The 21,208-nt window shown below is 32.5% G+C and overlaps 2 protein-coding genes across 2 annotated transcripts; both read left to right on the forward strand.

Moving 5' to 3' along the window:
- Window positions 1-1,482: 1,482 nt before the first annotated feature.
- LOC134708228 (uncharacterized) lies at window positions 1,483-4,360 on the forward strand. The gene is made up of 2 exons (XM_063568609.1): window positions 1,483-3,060; window positions 3,338-4,360. Exons 1-2 carry the CDS (start codon window positions 1,573-1,575, stop codon window positions 3,656-3,658), a joined length of 1,809 nt encoding a protein of 602 aa, XP_063424679.1. The 5' UTR covers window positions 1,483-1,572; the 3' UTR covers window positions 3,659-4,360.
- A 1,040-nt stretch (window positions 4,361-5,400) lies between these two features.
- Window positions 5,401-18,127, forward strand: LOC134706062 (uncharacterized). Its single transcript, XM_063564772.1, has 6 exons — window positions 5,401-5,625; window positions 9,605-10,281; window positions 11,693-11,843; window positions 12,378-12,470; window positions 13,012-13,335; window positions 17,931-18,127. The coding sequence occupies exons 2-6, from the start codon at window positions 9,616-9,618 to the stop codon at window positions 18,125-18,127; spliced, it is 1,431 nt and encodes a 476-aa protein (XP_063420842.1). The 5' UTR covers window positions 5,401-5,625; window positions 9,605-9,615.
- The last annotated feature ends 3,081 nt before the right edge of the window (window positions 18,128-21,208 follow it).

The raw sequence follows: 21,208 nt of genomic DNA on the forward strand, positions 1-21,208 counted from the left end.
AGTTTGTTAACCATTTTGTAATGCTTGATTTCGATACTTTGTGTTTCATAGTTAAAATCTATTCTGTTTAATCGTATATATATGTTTATATAATCAGGACGATAATAAGTAAAGCAATGTTGTTTTCGTCTATTTCAAAGCCTTATATAAATATAAAAAAGAAGATGCGGTATGATTGTCAATAAGAAAACTCTCCACAAGAAACCCAAAATGACACAGAAATTAACAACTATGATAGTTCATCGTACGGACTTCAACAATGATCAAAGTCCAAACCGCATAGTCAGCTAAAAAATGCCCCGAAATGACAATGTAAAAATAATTCAAACGTGAAAACTAACGGCCTTCTTTATGTGCAGAATGTGAACGAAAGACAAATATGTAACAGAAAAACAAATGACAACCACTGACTTACAGGCTCCTGAATTTGGAGAGGCTCATACATAAAGAATTTGGCGGGTTTACACATGTTAGCCGGACAGTGGTGTAACAGTTCAATATAAGAACAACCTATACAATTCAGCTGATACCAAAAGAAAGAAAATTTCGTCCTAGGTGAAGTATGTTTAAGAATATGCATGTACATGATGTTGGATTACCAGTTGTTCTATTTATTCAAAGCTCTGCTGTGAGACATTGCAAATAATGGTTTTTACATATCATGCATAGGGAGACAATATTATTCGAGGCTTTATCAGCTGGAACAACGACATATTCGTCCTGCAAAGAGGATAAAGCATTCACAACATCCGGATTCTTGAAAGGGTTAGTAACTCTTATGTTCATAGTACATCGTATAATTACTTTAAGATCAAAATTTATATGAAACAAGATTGTGTTCAAAATATGCCCCTCTCGCACCAATCTAATTAAAATTAAATCTCTCACTCGCTTATTTTTAATGCTTGGTCGCTGCGTGGGCAGCGTCCAAGCAATAACAAATGAGTGAGTGAGAGATTTAATTTCAATTAGATTGCACTCGCACTATCATTTTCCATGTTCAATGGACCTTGAAATTGGGTAAAAAATCTAATTTAGCATTAAAATTAGAAAGAAGATCATACCATATAGGGAACATATGTGCTAAGTTTCAAGTTTCACTTTCATGTTCTATGTTCAGTGGATCCTGTAATTTGGGCAAAAAAATAATAAGTTGACTTTAAAATTAGAAAGATCATATCATAAGCAACAAGTGTTCAGCTTCTTAGTTTCAAGTTTATTGAACCTCAGCTTCATCAAATACTACCTTGATCAACAACTTTAACTGAAGCGGAAAAGACGGACGAACGGGCGGACACACAGACCAGAAAACATAATGTCCCTGTACTATCGTAGGGTGGGCATAACAATAAAACATTAGTTAAACATAAATAGTATTTAACAGCGCCGATCTTTAATCTATCTATAAATACTAACATATGACAGCATGAACTACATTGAACCGGAAGTAATGTTCTACTTTCTTTTTTGATTGCAAGAATAAACAGTGTGAATGATATACTATTGTCAACGTTTTTCGCTTAAAAAAAGTTCTTGAAATGTCCTAATCAGTTTTAAACCTTTCAAAACTCTATGGAGAGCTTCTTTGAGTATATGAAACTGAATTATTTTGTAGACTATGAGCTTCAAGAAATCAAGGATATTACAGAGGCTATTCTGGATTGTTTGGAAGATTTCAAGACGGAGTTTAATAAAAATGAAGAATGTGGTGTAAAAATAGAAAAGATCTTTCTTTGTGGAAGTATGTCGGAACAGACGTCCATTTGGTTGGGAAAACACAACTACCAGATATGGAAAGATGATAAGGATTCACTAAGTCAGCTTATTACTACATCTTTAACAGATTTCAGTTGCTTAGAATTTGACATCCTCGCAATTCTCAAGCCGTTAACTGTTGACATGGAAACAGTTTCAACTTGTGCAGGACATGCAAAAATCGAAAGTAAGATGTACTTAAATGAACTAACCCTTAATGATTTACGAACTAAATCATCACAATCGAACGAACCAGATGATCTTGAAGCAGTGAATGTTTTTGAAAGGCCTTGGAAAGTAGTTAACTATGAATTTCACAATGGGATGCTTTCAACAGTAAAAAAGCGATTACACGGAAATCGATGCTTTAAAAAGGAGACTGACTCTGGTATCTGTACTTTGGAGTTTCTTGATTCTCATACCGAGGCTAATCCGTTATTCATATGGATAAATAAAAACAATCAGAAAAATATTGTCGGCAAAATAGACTTTTTGCCTGCCTTTGCGACAACTCACATGTCTGTGACAACTTTTATTGTTGCGAAGCCATGCACTCATCTTATGTCTATATCGGAATGTAGCATAAGTTCATATTGTGACAGCAACTGCAAAGAACAATGTTGGAGAGTCTCCCAAAGTATTGAAGAAATGGCCTGCATTCGAAACTCTACTCGACATCACCGGGATCTCTACAGAACATTTAAAGTATTTTGTGACAAAGCTACTAGACATAACTATCTGAGTAAAAGACTATTTGATAAAACTGTTTCGTCTTCATTGTTGATTCCCACTTCTTATCATATTAAAACGGTATTCTTACACCACATTAAAGACTGCAATTCAAATGACATTACCTATTGCTTCTGTGAAATACTGATAAAACTGAAGCAGCTCACAGATCGAGGAAGTATATTGAATTGGAATTGCACATATGAACTTGTAGTAGACTGGTACGAAATATATTTCTTTTATATTCTTTGGAAGATATTTTATCATGTTCAACACAAATCACCATTGGAATTGGAACTTAAAAAATGTCCATACGAACTTTTGACAGTTATTGAAGAAAAGATTTCGGTTCTTACATCATGTTTTTTAGAAGGGAAAATAAGCAATGCCGATTTCGAAAAAGGTTTAGAAAGCATCTTAGCTTTTCCATTATTGGACTATGCCATGGGAATTATTCACTTAGATAAAGAAATGGTGGCAAGTGATCGATGCGATTTTGAGCTAGAAAAACGAGCTAAAGTATATGTGTGTAAAGGAGTTGGGGTAGACCGTGATCGATGCGATCCAAAGACTAAACTTAAGGTGGTACCCAACACTTTAACTAAAATTAATTTGGCTCGTTTAATTTTCTTAAAATTTTGACAAAGTATTTACTTTGACCCTTTGACAAAAATATAAAAATTTCAAAAAATTTGAACCAACCGTTTTATCAGAAAAATTATACTGGTTATATAGCAGTTTGACAAAAACTTATTTTGATCTTTGAAAAGCTTAATTTTCCCTTAACAACACAACGTAATTAAAACGTTTAGCTGATTTTACAGAGTTATCTCCCTGTAGTGTTAGGTACCACCTTAATAGAGGTCACAGTGAAAATGACCTAACTGTACTAACTAATTATTTTGATGACAAAAACTTTGACAAACATTGGGAGAATATCTTTTGGCGATTAAAGACGAATGGTTTTCCGACGGAATCTCTAACTCGGCATATAAAAATATCAAAAAACCAAACTGACGTGTTTACTTATACAGAAGATGACATTTTACCATATGCTAGTTCTGAAAAAGAATGGATTGTTGCTATAATACGTGAAGATAATGATTACTGGTACGATCGTTTGCAAGAAACTTTTGTTTTATTTAGTAACACTGTGGATGTCAGTGGCAGATAGTGAAATTTTCAAATGGAGGGCCCACTGACTGCATGCCTCAGAGGGGGCCCACTCCATTCATTTTCAAGAACTTCATTTATCAAATTGAAGAGAAAAATCGATATACAAATCATGTTATACGAATTGAAATTTTTCACATTATATTAAACAATTCAAAACTTTTTCAAACAAGTGATATTTGTATTTGATACCACGAATTTTTCATGTACCTATTTCCCCAACATTGATGTAAAACAACCAGGAAATTTTAAATTTTTACCTTTATCCTACTTGATACTATTGTGTGATTACCTGAACGTTTTTTTTAAAGTCAATATCATAAAAATAAAGAGATGTGGCATGAATGCTATTCTGACAACCATACATCAGAGTTAAATTGAAGATGTAGTATAAGTAAGGAATAACGCCATCAAACAATGAGAATAATACATAGAAATATCGGTTTTGTTATCTTCCTTTCATAATGAATACATTGATTTCATTGTAAGTCCAAAGCGTAAGAAATGACGATTTATATTGTCATCAAGTGAACCTACCCTAGGAATAGAGTATCGGTGTAGCAGTACCTGGCAAACCCTTTCCGAATGTTCGGTCCTCATTTTTTTCCTCTTTGTCGTAAAACTCATTATAATGTTTCGTTTTTCTTTGTTGGTTTGTAATTATAATAGGTTAAATAAAAAACAAAACGGTTCAGCAGTCAACATTGTGACATAATCTTAATCGTTATAAAAATAAAACACATTTCAACAAAGAAACATCTTCTTTTCACTATACAAAAGCTTGACTTATACAAACCAACAACATGATTGTTTCTCTGGATATTTGGCTGAGAGAGGATTTGCAAAGTGAATTGTCCATGAATCGAAACTTTTACCGTGTTGGCTCACCCGGTCTCGTTCATATTGGGATTTGTTTTCATGATTTGTCTTCTTAATCGATTATTTATTCGGTTTTTACTCCACAGTAAAATATTAATTGTAGCTCAATCCATTTTGCTTAATGATACTGACTGATATTATTTTTGGTTATATATTCGATATACTTATAAAAGATTACTGTAAAAAAACGTTGTCGAAACTTGAAGCCGGAATTTTGAATAATATTATTATAAGAATGAATCGAGAATTGTATAATAAATTGGGTAGGACAAATGGTAACTAGCTATAGTTGGCTTGCTGGCTTTCGCATAATTCGGACTTAGAAGCAAGCATACCACATCAAAAGATGCAAAACGAAAATAAAGAAATAAATGATTACTGTAATAAATGGTCCGCCTTTAATCAGTTGTCGAAATTGGAAGCCGTAATTCAATTTCGGAACATTATTTTGAATTAATTAAGTGTCTAGTCACCGTTGTAACTGTGAAATGTCAAGTCCGAAGTTAGAAATAGGTTAAATGAAGCAAGGTTGAATTGAGAAATGTGAACTTTACTCTAAGAGATGTTAAGGTCAAACTTCAAGCTATTGTAACGAAAAATGTGATCTTTCTATGTTTTCTTTATATTCATAACCTGTACATATGGCTGCGATCTATAAATAAATTGTGAAATCCGATTTCTATTTAAAAACTTTCATTGATCATTGGCGTCTAAAAAGAAGAAAAAGATATATATGTCATTGTAGGAAACATTGTTTTTATAGATATAGTTACATAGTAAGTCTAAATAATGTATTGTTTTTGTTTTCAACTTTTTTTGCTTTCGTTTTAAAAGGAATTTCCCAAGACGACTACGTCACAAGTTTGTCCTAATAAAACATTCATACTTTTACACATTTATGAAATTAATACACTACACGCGTACACAAGTCATTTTAATCTTAGTTGAAGTGATCTAACATAAAACAAGGCTTCCTGTTCTAACCCATGGTATATGTCAGATGTGTGTTACAAAGTGACCGTGACACAGCTCCTTCACGAGGTAGATTATTAGAAGCCACAATAATCTGACAGTGATTATTGCCACTTGGTAAGTAACTAGCACGGGGGGGGGGGGGGGGGGGGGGGTGCGGGGGGCTAACTATACGGGGATGTGCTAAAAATATGGGTCATAATTTTGCGATATTTTATATTAAAATGACCCTCCTTTTTAATGACATCCTATATTAAAATGCAATGTTTGATAACTGTATATTGATTTGGGGTATGATGTACACACCAATATAACAGTTCATGCGTATATATAACGATAAAATATATGTGCACCAAACGATGTCAATTCATATATAAAAACTTAAGAGTAGCTGGTATATTTATGAATTATGAGTGATGATGAGTTAGTGCTTATATAAGCATGGGTCTTATTTTAAATAAATTATGTACTAGTACATTAGTATAGGTCATTCTTTCTTAAATATTTATATAACTATAGGTACTGAATTTCAGTAAATGTTATATTGAAATGGGTACATTTTTTGATGCAAAAATGGCACACCCCTACCAAAAAAATATCGAAGTTACCCCATCCCCCCTTTTTTCCCCCAGTGGTAACTAGCATACCCACACACCCACTTCACTGGTTTAACATCGTTTAAAGTATAGTAGTTTAGTACATATCATGCTACAATGATATTTTCATGCATACACAAATACTAAACCTGACTATGTCACATTAAGTCCGAGTATACTACACAATGCATTTCTTTTATAAAAAAGGAAAAAAAAATCCCACCTGCGCTTTTTCAATAATATTTTAACAGTGTGTTGTACTACTGACAAATTATATCAAAATAATAGAAAACTTCATCGGCTCCAACTCAAAAATATGGACAATTTCAAGTTATGGGGGGACCTTGAAATCTTTTATCATCTCCCGAAGCGCTAATTTTAAACCTTTTTTTCAACTGGACCAAATCCGGCACTACTTTACTTTATCGTTCATGACCAAAATTTTATTACAGTGTCATTTCACCCCCTCCCCCTTTCCCTCCATGATATTTGAGGTATAAAATATGGACACATAAATTTGGAAGGGGTGATCGATTAACTGAAAGGACTAAAGACGAAAATCAAAGGACGATAACTGTGTACTCGGACCATTTGATGAATCTAAGAAAACAAATCTATATAGAGGAAAGTCATTAAGTTGTTGCTAAAATAATGCCGAGAAATAATCTTGACCCCAAACTCATTAATAATAGTGGTAAAATTTTGCTTAGTTTATGCAAACTTAAGAGTCAGGCCCAAGAATATTACAGGGAAAATCTATACAGTTGTAGGTGATCTTCATGGCTAATACACATGTATTACTTATAATGGATGTAGTGACCAAAGTGACACAGAAATTACCAACTATATGTCACTGTACGGCCTTCAACAATGAGCAAAGCCAATACCGCATAGTCAGCTATAAAAGGCCACGAAATGACAATGTAAAACATTTCAAACGAGAAAACTAACGGCCATAAATATTTAACAAAATAAACCAAAAACAAATATGTAACACATAAACAAACGACAACCACTGAATTACAGGCTCCTGACTTGGGACAGGCACATACATACAAAATGTGGCGGGGTTAAACATGTTAGCGGTATCCCAACCCCCCTAACCTGTGACAGTGGTTTAACAGTACAACATTAGAACGAACTATAAAAATCTGTTGAAAGAGGCTTAACTTACAGAATGACAAAAATAAAAGTGGACGTGGCCGGGTACTTGTACATCCCAACAACAAAAAGACACTAGGAACAGATCTGTGAATACTCGCAGTTAACTGACGGCTATTTCAAAGCCTCTAACAACTTATAAAAAATCATCCATCTTAGACTAAATTATCAATCCGTACATATCTAACATCCAATGGATTTAGCATAAAGACGTCATAAACAGTCAGAGAAAAACGTGATCTTGTGCAATGCCATATTGTAGATCCATGAATTAGTTTAAACATATTTATTTAGAGTGGATTGGAAAACAAGTTTTGCAACTTATATTAATCCCTTTCCACTTTGCGGGTGCGAGTGCTGCCTTGTAGCGGCATTAGCCTACTCTTTTTCGAAATATATAGTCCGATGCACTAACCACTACACCACGGCTCTCGCTCCATGAATGTGTATATGTATATATAATATACTAGTAATAAAAGCCTATTTCAAAATAAAGAAACTGTTGGTCTGAATAATCCATGAAGACAACCTGAAAAATTGTTTGATACATTAATATCACCTTTACTTATGTACTGCTGTGAATATGCGTTTATTCGTCCTTAAGGGTCTCTGAAACCTTTGAAAAACATCGCACTAAATTAATCAAAGAAGCACTTGTTGTTCATTGCAAACTTCTAATGATGCATGTCGTGTTGAGCATGTTAGAATCCCACTCAACAATAATATTGTATTTTCAAATATTTTTAGAGCATATACCCTCATCAGAAAATACACTTGTAAATCAAATTTTCTGTGCAACAAGGTTTTCAAACCCCTGGATCATAAAAACTAAATGCATTTTACAAAAAAAGAGGATATTCATATCTTGTAGAAAAAAATGTTTAAAAAGAAGCACTTCAGACAGGTTAAACAAAGAATCGTTTATGACAAAATCAAAATGCAAACATTTAGAAATCTTCTAAACTCTCTTTCTTTCGTCAAGTCTACAAAATGGGTCAAAGATTCCCTTAACAATTGAAATGATAGAGCAGCAATATGCAAAATATGCATAAGTGCACATTTTTTAATGATTAAAAGGGGAAGACATCTTAACACATAGAGGAAAGATACTGTCCTATCTGTAGAAATGGGGAAGTTGAGGACACGCAATATTTCTTATTCAAATACAGCGTAACCTTACCACTGATGAAAAATATATCTCTCTTGGTTAACAATAGCTCAGCATTATAACTCACACTGTCTTCCTCTTCCTCTGTAAACTAATGTGTTTTTCTGTATACCTTTGTTCAACTTAGGTGATACCAGAATAAAATGATACATATTAACATATCAGAGTGTCTAGATATAAATAATAGTGAACTAATATGATACATCAATATGTAACGTTTCATTCTAGCATTATATGTTATAATTTAATTTTTCATTGTAACATATCAATTAATATTGATTATATGTATACCATAGGTTTTTACCATCTATTGTTAATGCGTTTGTGCCAATAAAAATATGTGTATTTGTATTTGCAATATAGACATGTTTTTATATTGCTTATTGTCTCTGTTTTTAGCAAACAGAAAATAAAAACACTTTATTTATAGAAGGCTTATAACTTCCTATTAAAATTGCTAATAATACGCATGGAAGCATTAATCATTGTTGGACTGATAACTGTTATTATAAAAAACAAAAGAAGATGTGGTATGATTGCCAATAAGACATCTCTCCATAAGAGACCAAATGATACAGAAGTTAACAGATATAGGTCACCAAATAAGTAAGTGTATTTTGACTATTGAATAAACAAGAGTCTTATTTATTTAACAGTGGCGGATCCAGAACTTTTCCTAAAGGGAGAGGGGGCGCTGACTGGCCCACAACGGGTGGGGGGGGCTCCATACATGCTTCAGTGATTCCCTATATAATCAACCAAATTTTTCCCACGAAAGGAGGGCCCCCTGGATCCGCCTATGTTGAGGATTAAGTAGTTAACGATGAGGTATACGGCAGATTGAATTAATTATAAAGATTTGCTGTAATTACCAATTGTCGATGTTTACACAAGGAAAAACAATTCAGTTACATGACTTTACGAACATACTTTAAAAAAAAGAATATTTTCCATATGGCAAAGTTGTGAAATTTAATTCTACCAGAACAAAAATTCCGCGTTTATTAAATTAGTCGAATTTCTGTGTCATTTGGTCTCTTGTGGAGAGATGTAATAAATCTCCCGTTTTACTTTTTTAGATAAACAATCTTACTCATATAGATTGCCATTTTGCCTAAAAATCTTTCAGCGATTGTTCTTTGCTTTTATACATTCTGTTTATTTTTTTTAGATAAATTATCTATGGAGGAAAGACAACGGTATATTCAGCTGTTAGCATTTTCCTATGGTCCTGCTATTGACATTCTTCATTTGTTTTTTGAAAACAAACTTTCACAAAACTCAAGTTTCATACATTTTTTGGACGATACGAGAAATAAGCATATTCTTTTTCATGAGTTCAAACCAACAGTTCAATGTTGTGAGTGTATAAAACTGTCTTTGGCTGCAGCTTCTAAGAGAGGACATTTGTTCAAGAGTCAATTTGAGTTACTTTACATAGATACGTGTTCTCCTCCTCCAAATCATGTCCAGCGGCGTGGTAATCACATATCGCAACATTGCTTATGTAAATATTCTGCGAAAACATCCGTTTCAATTGAAGATGTGGACATAACATTATTGTATGCAATTGTAAACCACTGTTGTTCCCTACCATCACAACAGTTAGCATGGGTAAAAGATCTCAAGGAAGTACGCAATATATTAGTCCATCTTGGCAATGGTCAAATAGAAGAAACACATTATAAGATACAGTGGAACACAATGCAGGTAGCATGTTTAGGCTTAGCTGGTATTATAGGAGTCTCGTTTGTGCGAGTGTTTCGACGAGAAATAGAAAGACTCACTGCTTGTTTTATTGATGCTTTGAAGGACATTGTTAAGAAATCAAAAGAAAACCTTTCAGAGGTAAATAATACCGGGTCGTAGGTCATCGGAAATATTTAATGTAAGTCATTGTAATTGATAGATTTTCTGGCATGTTTTTCTTCTTCACAAATATGTCTAGAAAAAAATGAAAATATATCGAGAACTTAGTAAAATTGACTTATATGTACTTATATATCTAGGTGAAATACCACAAAATCATGGAACATCACAACCGGTTGCATTCGAAATAAGCTCCCGAAAAAATACTCTGAATTTGACAGTTTCAGGTAATTAATTCTACATCACATTGCAGTATAACATTTCTGGGTCATAATAATACATAATATGGTTACTAAAGATTGAACTAAGTTAAAAAAGAGTTGAAAATTTGATTGGTTAACTTCCAGTGGTGGTCATTTTCTTATATGAATGACATGTGATGTGAATGTTTTATATAGTGCCGGACATAATTAAACTTTATCAAAACCTAGTATTTTTTTAATTAAAACATAGACAAATTCTTAATTGGTAAAGAGCATTTTCTCAATTTGTAACATGCAATTTCTTAATTTGTAAAATGTTATTCCTTATTTTTTAACCTGTAGTTTTTACATCCGAAACATGGATTTCTTCATATCTTGATTTCTGAACTGTAACTTCTAAATGTGAAAATACAATTTTTGAATCTTCAAATTAAAAATGAACAAGTTACATATGAAGAAGTTTTACAAAATAATTAAGATGAAATAGTGCCACAATATTCCGCACGATGTCGCTGTGGATCTATGTCAAATCGTACCATAGCCAAACCGTACCCACTTTTTACCAACTCGTGATTTTATGAAATTGTTTGATCAATAATCATATAATTTTGAATCCCTCTATCTATTTGAAAACATATAGTTTTGTATGTGGACACATGTTTGGAATCCTCTTTTTTTATATGACTTGTATGGTTTGGTTCACTTTTAAAAATACCTCGATCATCGTCTGATTGGTGGTGTTCGGACCTACAAAAATAGAATACTAAATTTGACCAAAATACAAAATAGCGCCTAATTAAGTTCACTTTCGCTCGTCAAGCGTAAATGCAAAATTTTAATCCTTATATCTATGATGATAAATTTACAACCACTGGGTCGATACCACTTTAAAAAACATTTTCCCAGCAAAAAACATTTGGCGAAAAATTTATTCAACGACAAATAATGATATAGTCGAAATAAAAAAAAAGACATGATAAACGAAATAGTTGATATCTGTCCTGCCAATTATGGGCGTTCTCATTCTTTCAAGTGTTGTCAAATAATTGTAAAACATATAACTAATTGCTGACCTATTAACTGGTTTACTTCTTGATAGAAACTTCAAAGCTAGACTGTAATTTACCTAAATGATAAAAAAAAGAGCATAATTATTCTAAAAGTAATGTATTTTTTTTGTTTTCAAGTTGCATCACGTTCTAAATGGTGTAAAACCCCTGCAGACTGCCATTGCCGAGTCTACCGAATTTATCAAACAAGTATCAGTACAGCAGAAGGAAAATACTGACACATTGAGAGCACAAGGAGACGATATGAAAGACATCAATTTAAAATTAGGTACTATGATTGAAATTAATATGTACTCTTTGATGTTAAAATAAATGTAGGTACATGCCTAAACGTTTAAGTAAAGTTTTTTTTTATAAAAATAACCATTGATAATTATTTCGAAAATAGAGCATTGGAACTATGTCAACATTTATTTTCAGTTTGTTAAAAACGTGTTAACAATATCAACTTATAGAATTAGTAAACATCCACAATAAAACCATTGTATGCTGTTATAATTTATCCCTAAGAACGTTACTGTTTTATATATTTTTTTTATATTATTAAGTTGCAAGTACATGACATTAATTGGCCCGGTCCATTTTAGAAGATTTCGTCGGTGCATATCGTCCTCCGTTGATGTGTTTTTTAATATATATATATATATATATATTTGTTTTACTGTCAATGGTAAACCACGTAGTTCAACGAAAGTATCCGACAAAAAAGCTGAAAGCAAACGATGTGGGCATACGAAGGCTGCTTATTTTAAAGGACTAATACTATTTACATATCAGGTTTTTGGTTTTAATTCTAATTCAGATTTCCTTTTATATGCCCAATTTGGAGATTTGAAGACTGTTTCTGAGGTAAAGCGGCAAGATGGTGACTCTAAAGAGGGGACAAGTGTAGCAGGTAGAATTATATCAAATTATGTGTTAGTTGTAAAACACATTCAAGATTTTAACAAGAAAAAAGTATACATGGATAACCAAATGGCAATCACTATCTTTTTTTAACCCTACACATCCGTTTACACATACCTTTTGACCTAACCAGATATAATTTGACAACAAGATCAATTTGCAGGTCCTATTATCATACTTCATATGACTCCTGCAGCACTTCATTACGCGAATTGTAAATTGTATTCACGAACTAGCACCATCCAGCATCAACATAAGTATTCCTATACCCCCACCCCAAATGCAATATGTGCAATGAGGGGGCATTAGAACTGTTATTTTGTTAGAAATTGTGACCATCGACTGTTTTCTACACTTTGGTAGGCTTGTTTTCCCTTTGACACATTTCGCATTTCCATTTTAATCAAAATTTGAGTAGTACACTATAATTAAAATGTGTAGTGTTTATATCTGAAAATATTCTTTCGGTACCACGGTGGTTTTATGCATATACTAATCAATTAAATACAATTATTTTTTTTATTGAAAAGGCGAGAACACTTCTTCAGAACATGACATTTTAATAAGACTCGAAACACCGTCGTCTTGGAATAGAGAAAAAATAGAACAGAAGCTGAAAGAGAAAATCAACAAAGATGCAAATTGGTCTGAAGATGAGTTACATTTAGTAAGGTTTAAATTCAAATGTTTGATATTAACGACAAGAGCATCAATGACTCTAATTAATGATAAACCTGCTCTAGTTGAAGCAATAGGAAAATTCCTGAAGGATATATTCGAAGATTGTGAGATCGACACTCGTATACCAGAAACATTGTATATTACAATAGATGTGTACTGTACTAGTGTATCAGGTATGTTGAAGTACTAAAATTAAAAAAAATAATGTTTTATTTATATTTTATAAATTAATCATAATTACCAGATATAGATCAAATAATTGATTGAATAGCTGTTCATTTGGCAAAATTATCATTTGTAAAATTCTATGTTTTTTTTTTTCAATTACAAATATATAGTCAACTGTAAGCAGATAAAAATGTGCAATGTATATTAATGTTTTTTAAGCCATGTTATTCAACTAAACTTTAATAATCGTGAAAAATATAATCATAAATAGTTGAAAAACCAATTGATTACCAATAAGACACCTCTTCCCAAGAGACCAAATGACACAGAAATTAACAACTACAACTAAAGATCATCACACTGCTTTAACAATGGACAAGGCTCATACCGCATAGTCAGCTAAATAGGCAATGAAATCGCAAATGTAAAACCATTCAAACTATAATACTAAGCGCATAATTTAGGTACAAAATAATGAAAAAAAAAAATGTTACACAACCGACGACAACCATTGCATTACAGTCTACACACTTGGGACATGCACGTTCATAATATTGGGGATTAAACTTGTTAAAAGGTTCCCAACCTTCGCCTTACCTGTGGCAATTCTTCAACAGTACAACATAAGAACAAACTGTAAAAATCAGTTAAAAAATTGCTTTACTCATCAGGTGGATACAAATAGAAATACAAAAACACCGAGTGGACGTTGCCGGATACTTTTACAATAAAATGACACTTAAAGCACAGATCTGATAGTACTCGCAGTTACTGACAGCTAATACAGAGCCAAGAACGAAATAATAAAAAATTATGCTTCAGAGCATAAAGCATTTATCAGTACACATTCAACTTCTGATGGGTTTAGTTTGCTTTTAATTTACTGTCATTACTGATAACAAAAAAAACAACAACAAAAAAACAACATTCAAAGGCATATTCAGTGTCGAATATTGGTAACTTTTTGAATTAAGTGTATTTAAGGCGTCGATAAATTTACGAGAACTATTTTCGGGCACAGTAATCAACGTTCCCGTAAAAATAAGGATGCACAGCCTAACCATGACAAACAGTTTTATGTTATTTACTGTACAAACCAAATAATGATCTAGAACATATGTAATGCTTCCTTTTCAAATTAGAATATGAAATAAGTGTTTTTCTTACAATGCCCTGTATCAAGTCGGGATTTATGGCCATGCTGTTAATAGTTTGTTTCAATGTACATGTATGTTGCATTGTTGTTTGTTTTTGTTGCACTTCTGAGTTCTGTTATTTCGTTGTTTTCCTTTTATAGTTGATGTGTTTACCTCGGTTTTAGTTTGAAACCAGGATTTGTCTTCCCTCAATCGATTATGACTTTTAAACAGCGGTATATAAACACATGCTAGATACCAGGATTGCAATTTTATATTTGCGCCAGACGATCATTTCGTCTACAATAGTTATCAAAAGTACCAGTATTAAAATTTAATACGCCAGGCGCGTGTTTCGTCTACAATAGTTATCAAAAGTACCAGGATTATAATTTGATACGCCAGGCGCGCGTTTCGTCTGCGTAAGACTCATCAGTGACGCTTGAATAAAAATATGTTAAAAGGCCAAATAGAATAAGAAGTTGAAGAGCATTAAGGACCAGCAATTCCTAAACTTTTACCAAATACAGCTAAGGTAATCTATTCCTGAGGTAGAAAAAGATAAAGTATTTGAAAAAACTGCTGTTTATTTGATCCACTGTTTGGATTAGTTAATAATACTTATTACTTAACAAAGTACATTTCCCTTTTCCACTGCAGAATAATTCCAAGCAAAATTTATCTTTATACGAAAAAACAAATAAATAGATTTCCTTCAAACTGAGTATAATATATTATTTCAATAATTAACATATATTTTCTTATTTTAATCTAAGATAAGAATGAAAAGATACGTAAATTGTAAGTTTTTCCCTCTTGAGATTGGAGGACATCATTGTTGCTCTATATGTGACACTCGTATTTTTGCTTAGGACAATCAAATTATTAGGAAACTCACAGGCTATGTGTCCTAACGTAAAAAGGGAAAAGGAATGTTCATCGTTGAAAATTTTATCAACGTATCTAAAATAAAACTGTTATATTGACTGAGCTTGCATCATTTGTATTAATTGAATGTAAAACTAAAACTCCTTTTTACGAATTGTTGGCGTCTAATAAATAAATAACAGTATTAAAACATTTGACTTTTCTACTCTTTACACAAGTATTCCACATTCCAAACTAAAAGACAAATTAAAAGAGTTGGTATTACTTTGCTTCATAAAAAAGAATGGCCAACGTAGATACAAGTATCTTGTCTTAGGGAGGGATAAATCATACTTTGTAAAGAATCATTCTGATTCAAACAAAAAATTCTCTGAAACCGATCCCAATGGGAACAAACTGTGCCCCTCTACTTGCTGACATGTTTCTTTATTATTATGAAGCTGACTTCATGCAGGAACTTCTTAGGAAGAAAGATAAGAAGTTAGCAATATCCTTTAACTCTACTTTCCGCTATATAGATGACGTTCTTTCACTAAACAATTCAAAATTTGGTGACTATGTGGATCGCATCTATCCCATCGAATTGGAGATAAAGGATACTACAGATACAGTTAAGTCGGCTTCATATCTTGACTTACATCTAGAAATTGACAATGAGGGTCGGTTGAAGACGAAACTTTACGACAAAAGAGATGATTTCAGCTTTCCAATTGTGAACTTTCCATTTCTAAGTAGCAACATTCCAGCAGCACCTGCATACGGGGTATATATCTCCCAATTGATACGATATTCCCGTGCTTGCATTTCCTATCATGATTTTCTTGATAGAGGGTTACTGCTCACAAGGAAGCTATTAAACCAACAGTTCCAAATGGTGAAGTTGAAATCATCCCTTCGTAAATTTTACGGACGCCATCACGAGTTGGTTGACCGTTATGGAATAACCGTTTCACAAATGATATCGGATATGTTCCTTACGTCGTAACTACAATCCCCTTCCCTTTCATGAATTTGACCTACCGAATTAGACTATTTACCGGACTTGTAATCACATAAGCAACACGACGGGTGCCGCATGTGGAGCAGGATCTGCTTACCCTTCCGGAACACCTGAGATCACCCCTAGTTTTTGAAGGGGTTCGTGTTGTTTATTCTTTAGTTTTCTATGTTGTGTCATGTGTACTATTGTTTTTCTGTTTGTCTTTTTTATTTTTAGCCATGGCGTTTTCAGTTTGTTTTGGATTTACGAGTTTAACTGTCCCTTTGGTGTCTTTCGTCCCTCTTTTATTTACTGTTCAATAGTAATAAATTGATTTAACTGAATCAAATCTTGGTCACAACCCGAAAACAATGGAAACCAATCAACTTTAGGAGGAAAACAACGGAACAACAGAACCACTGAACTGATAAATAAACAAACTATTAATTTACGTTTTTTGATTGAGTTAAGTCTGCCAAATGATATTTTATCGTGTGTTTCTGTATGTTGTGATGTTACGCTAGTGTTTCAGAAAAAGGGAGGAGGTTTGGATCCATTAAAACGTTTAATCCCGCTGCAAATGTTTGCACCTGTCCTAAGTCAGGAATCTGATGTACAGTAGTTGTCGTTTGTTTATGAAATATATACGTGTTTCTCGTTTCTCTTTTTTTATATATGGATTAGACCGTTGGTTTTCCCGTTTGAATGGTTTTACACTAGTAACTTTGGGGCCCTTTATAGCATGTTGTTTGGTGTGAGCCAAGGCTCCGTGTTGAAGGCCGTACATTGACCTATAATGGTTTACCTTTTTTTAAAATTGTTATTTGGATGGAGAGTTGTCTCATTGGCACTCACACCACATCTTTTATATCTAAACACAAAGTGAACATACCTAGAAACGAAATATTTGATAACAAATAAAGCTCTTTCTAGAGTAAGCATCGCTAGAACGGCCAAAAAGCAAAGCTATGAACTCAGTGATTCAAAAGTACCACAGAGCATGACGAGCCTTATCACCAAAAAAAAAGGACATAAACTTAAATAAAATCTATCGCAGACCATTGTTATAATTGTAACTTTGTTTTATGATTAATATAAATGTAGACTAAAGATGGCATACTCAATGCCACTGCTGGTGGAGTATTACTTCTACGAGTGTATCACCAACCCAACTTGTCAGCACTTCTGTGCTGATATAAATTATCATTGATATGATTATATTTATAAATTAACCGTTTACAAAACTTTGGAATTTTTTAAATACTAAGGATTTTCTACCTCAGGAATAGATTACCTTAGCTGTATTTGGTAAAACGTTTAGGAATTTTGGTCCTCAATGCTCTTCAACTTCGTACTTTATTTGGCCTTTCCAGATATTTTTATTCAAAGAGTCACCGATGAGTCCTATGCAGACGAAAGGCGCGTCCGGTGTATTAAAGTATAATCGTACTTTATTTTACCTTTTTATTTTTTTGGATTCGAGCGTCACTGATGAGTCTTTGTCTTGCGTAAATACAAATTTAATCCTGGTATCTATGATGACAGTATATACTGTTAACCTTTACTAAATGCTCATGATTCAATGATATGCCTTAAGGAATAAAAACAGAGGAGACTGCAACAGATTCCAAAGTTCTTTCTACAAATTTAACAAAGAAGCAAGAAGAAACTTCAGAAGACGCGAACACGTTCGAAAAAGATCAAGAAGTTCTGAATGACATTGCCAATACACAACAACAGATTGATTCAATGGACATTTCCGACCCGGGAGAACGTAAGTTATTAATTAGATAATGATTTATTATTCTAAAACATTACCGACCCAAAAGAGAGTAATTTAATTTATTTATTCTTATGAGTTATTATTCTAAATCACAGATAATGCAACAAATAGTATATAATAGCTGATTACGGTATCACTAAGTATATAATAGCTGATTACGGAATCACTATATGAGACTTCTTATCAAACTTTATTATTAATAATCATCAAGGGGTGAGTATAGTGGAAAAGGTCTTCTCGTGAGTTCATCTAAGTGTTTTTAGTGTGATTCGTGTTGTGAAAATCTCTGTTTTTCTGTGTAGTATTTCATAGACCCTTTTGAAATCGACTCGAGAATTTTTTTATCTCTCTCTGTCTGGTTTACAAATTTCTATCACATATTGAAGTCATGAACATGAGCAATTTGCTGTCAAATCTTTATTGATATTGTGTATTTCTTGCAATAACGTTTTTTTTCTATGTAAAGTATTTTACAGGAAAATAAATCAAACATGGACTTCATAAGGTTATCACCATATCGTCAATGGGCTTCCAATATGTCGTATATGACTTTTTTTGGCTAAAACTACTTTTTGACACAAATCAACTTGACAGAAGGAAAACTTTGATATTCCAAAATAGCAATCCATTAGACCAATAAAAAAATCGAATTTCGAAAGTTTGATTCCAAAATGTTGCATGTAAACTTCAAAATTGACGTATAATGGCGTTTGGATTCAAATACTTATACATTTCTTATTTTCTGTGAAAATAAATTAAGTTTTTGGGTAATCATGAAATTTTTATTTTACTGCTATTTACAAAAAAAAATCAATTTCACGGTTTAGATGCATGCATTTCGACCGAATTTTGATAGTATGTTTTTGATTTTTTTTTTAAATATAGTAACTTACCACATTTTGGAAGCCCAGCGACGATATATCATTCACAACCTTTCGAAACAACTGGCTGACATTCATTTGTTATCAGAGCATCAAATCGCAACGAATAATAACCCGTGATAGGTATGCGCAACTCATTCACTACCATTATGTTTGTGATAATAATTTAAAAATTTAAGATGCATGACAGTATGAAAAAATGACAATTTAAACACAAACTAACACACTTTTCTATGTCATTTGCATTTGCTAAGGTTCATTTAGCGGCGATGGTTTATTTCTAGCGGGATTTTCTTCATTTCTAATATCGAAAAGATCAATTTAGAAAAAAAAACCAGTGCATGTGGCTATAAGGCTCCAGTTTTATCAGGGTTGGCAAAACCCCAGGTTTTATGAGTATTGCCCAGCCCAGTGGGAAATACTGGGAAAACCTGGGTTTTACTGGGTTTTATTGGGTAATACTGGGCAATACTGGGTAATATAAAATACTGGCCTGAATTTTAAAGAGGATTCAGTAATCAAACACAAATGCAATACATTTAAGATATATATAAACCTATTTTTATCTTTAAATAAGTTTACTTGTTTGAGAGTCTTATAATACATAAATGTACAAATGTACCAGTGTATACATTTGAGAAAGAATTATTCTAAAAACTCTGAGAAAAAAGCATCTTTTCAACTAAATATAACTAGTATAAATAATTTTACAATAACATGTAAGACTAATTTATAGTATGAAATAATTTTATTTACAAATGTACAAATAGTTATCAAAGGTACCAGTATTATAATTTAGTACGCCAGACACGCGTTTCGTCTACATAAGACTCATCAGTGACGCTCAAATCAAAAATATTTATAAACACAAACAAGTACAAAGTTGAAGAGCATTGAGGATCCAAAATTCCAAAAAGTTGTGCCAAATACGGCTAAGGGAATCTACAATACTAATTAATAAGTAATTATTCAGATTAGAACACAGATATGTTTATATAACAATAATATGTCTTTCATTTCTATATAAGAGTTAATGACAAGACCCTGTAGGGTGTTTATTTAGCAATCATGATTGCATATATAGCAATTTAATTTACAATTCACATAAACACTAAACACATTAAAATAAAGTGTTAAGATTATTTAAACAATGCTTAGAAATAATCAAGGAATCCAAAAATGTGCAAATATTGTATTTTGCCTACATAGAATTTAAGTGGAGAAGAGAATATAAATTAAATTTTTCATCTTCTAAAAATGACTCAATTGTTATCTGCATAAAATGTATATATTTAGATAAAATACTATGAAACTACAGCAATTCTTTACTATTTTGTGTTGAAATAAGCTTAAAAAATCATATTGCCCGTTTCTGGGAGTATTGACCAGCCCGGGAAAACCCTGATTTTCCCGTCCAGTAAAACCCGGGCGGGTAATACTTTGCCAACCCTGAGTTTTATCTATCTGTTAAAATAATTTCAGCTTCAAAAGGAACGGAAAAGTTACGTGGTACTATGAAAATGGCTGCACATAATGATTATTGCGTGACTTGTAAATATTGTTCACAAACATTTGTATGCGACAAATGCATGGCGAGAGGAGTAAGAACTGTTTCATTAGAAGCGAAACTAAACAAAATTTTCGGCATTATTAAAGGTTAGTATTTGTAAACTAGTATGAAACAATTTATAGCAAAGTGCCTATTAAAATCTATTATTGTTAAATGCAACTATTACTGGTCATCCTTTTTTGTCTTCTTTTAATTATTCAGTTTCCACATCGATGTATAATAAAAAGGGGATCCAAATTCGACTGTTTGAGTAACAAAATTAACAATTCTATAGACCTTTTCATTTAATCGCCGATTTTCAGTGCTATTAACAATAGTTATTTCTTTACTTTAAAAACGACTAACTTACAAGTGCACCCAAGGATTATTATGATGTTAGATTGTGGTCATTTGATATCGTGGTTGCCATAACAAAACTATCAAAAATGGACCAAGATTCAAATGGTCGGGTTGCAAAATGTTCGTAAACAATGGTGAAATATCTAGACAACACGTTTAAATATTTTAGAACATACGATATGAAAAATGAAACATCTTTACAAATTCCATTATGGAAACTTCTTTTTAGATACTTTCAGCACTGCAGTTACCAAATCATATTTGAATTTATTTTCATCTCAACAAAAAAGTGATGAACAAGT

The sequence above is a fragment of the Mytilus trossulus genome, chromosome 2, assembly GCF_036588685.1.
Source record: "Mytilus trossulus isolate FHL-02 chromosome 2, PNRI_Mtr1.1.1.hap1, whole genome shotgun sequence".
In the NCBI taxonomy this organism is placed as follows: domain Eukaryota; kingdom Metazoa; phylum Mollusca; class Bivalvia; order Mytilida; family Mytilidae; genus Mytilus; species Mytilus trossulus.

What these genes read in the sequence shown, in the direction of transcription:
- LOC134708228 (XM_063568609.1), top strand. Translation starts at nt 1,573, where the DNA reads ATGGAGAGCTTCTTTGAGTATATGAAACTGAATTATTTTGTAGACTAT. An exon ending in GATGCGATCCAAAGACTAAA is followed by an intron (nt 3,061 to 3,337) that starts CTTAAGGTGGTA and finishes GTTAGGTACCAC; the next exon opens with CTTAATAGAGGTCACAGTGA.
- LOC134706062 (XM_063564772.1), top strand. Translation starts at nt 9,616, where the DNA reads ATGGAGGAAAGACAACGGTATATTCAGCTGTTAGCATTTTCCTATGGT. An exon ending in AGACATCAATTTAAAATTAG is followed by an intron (nt 11,844 to 12,377) that starts GTACTATGATTG and finishes ATTCTAATTCAG; the next exon opens with ATTTCCTTTTATATGCCCAA. An exon ending in AGAGGGGACAAGTGTAGCAG is followed by an intron (nt 12,471 to 13,011) that starts GTAGAATTATAT and finishes TTTATTGAAAAG; the next exon opens with GCGAGAACACTTCTTCAGAA.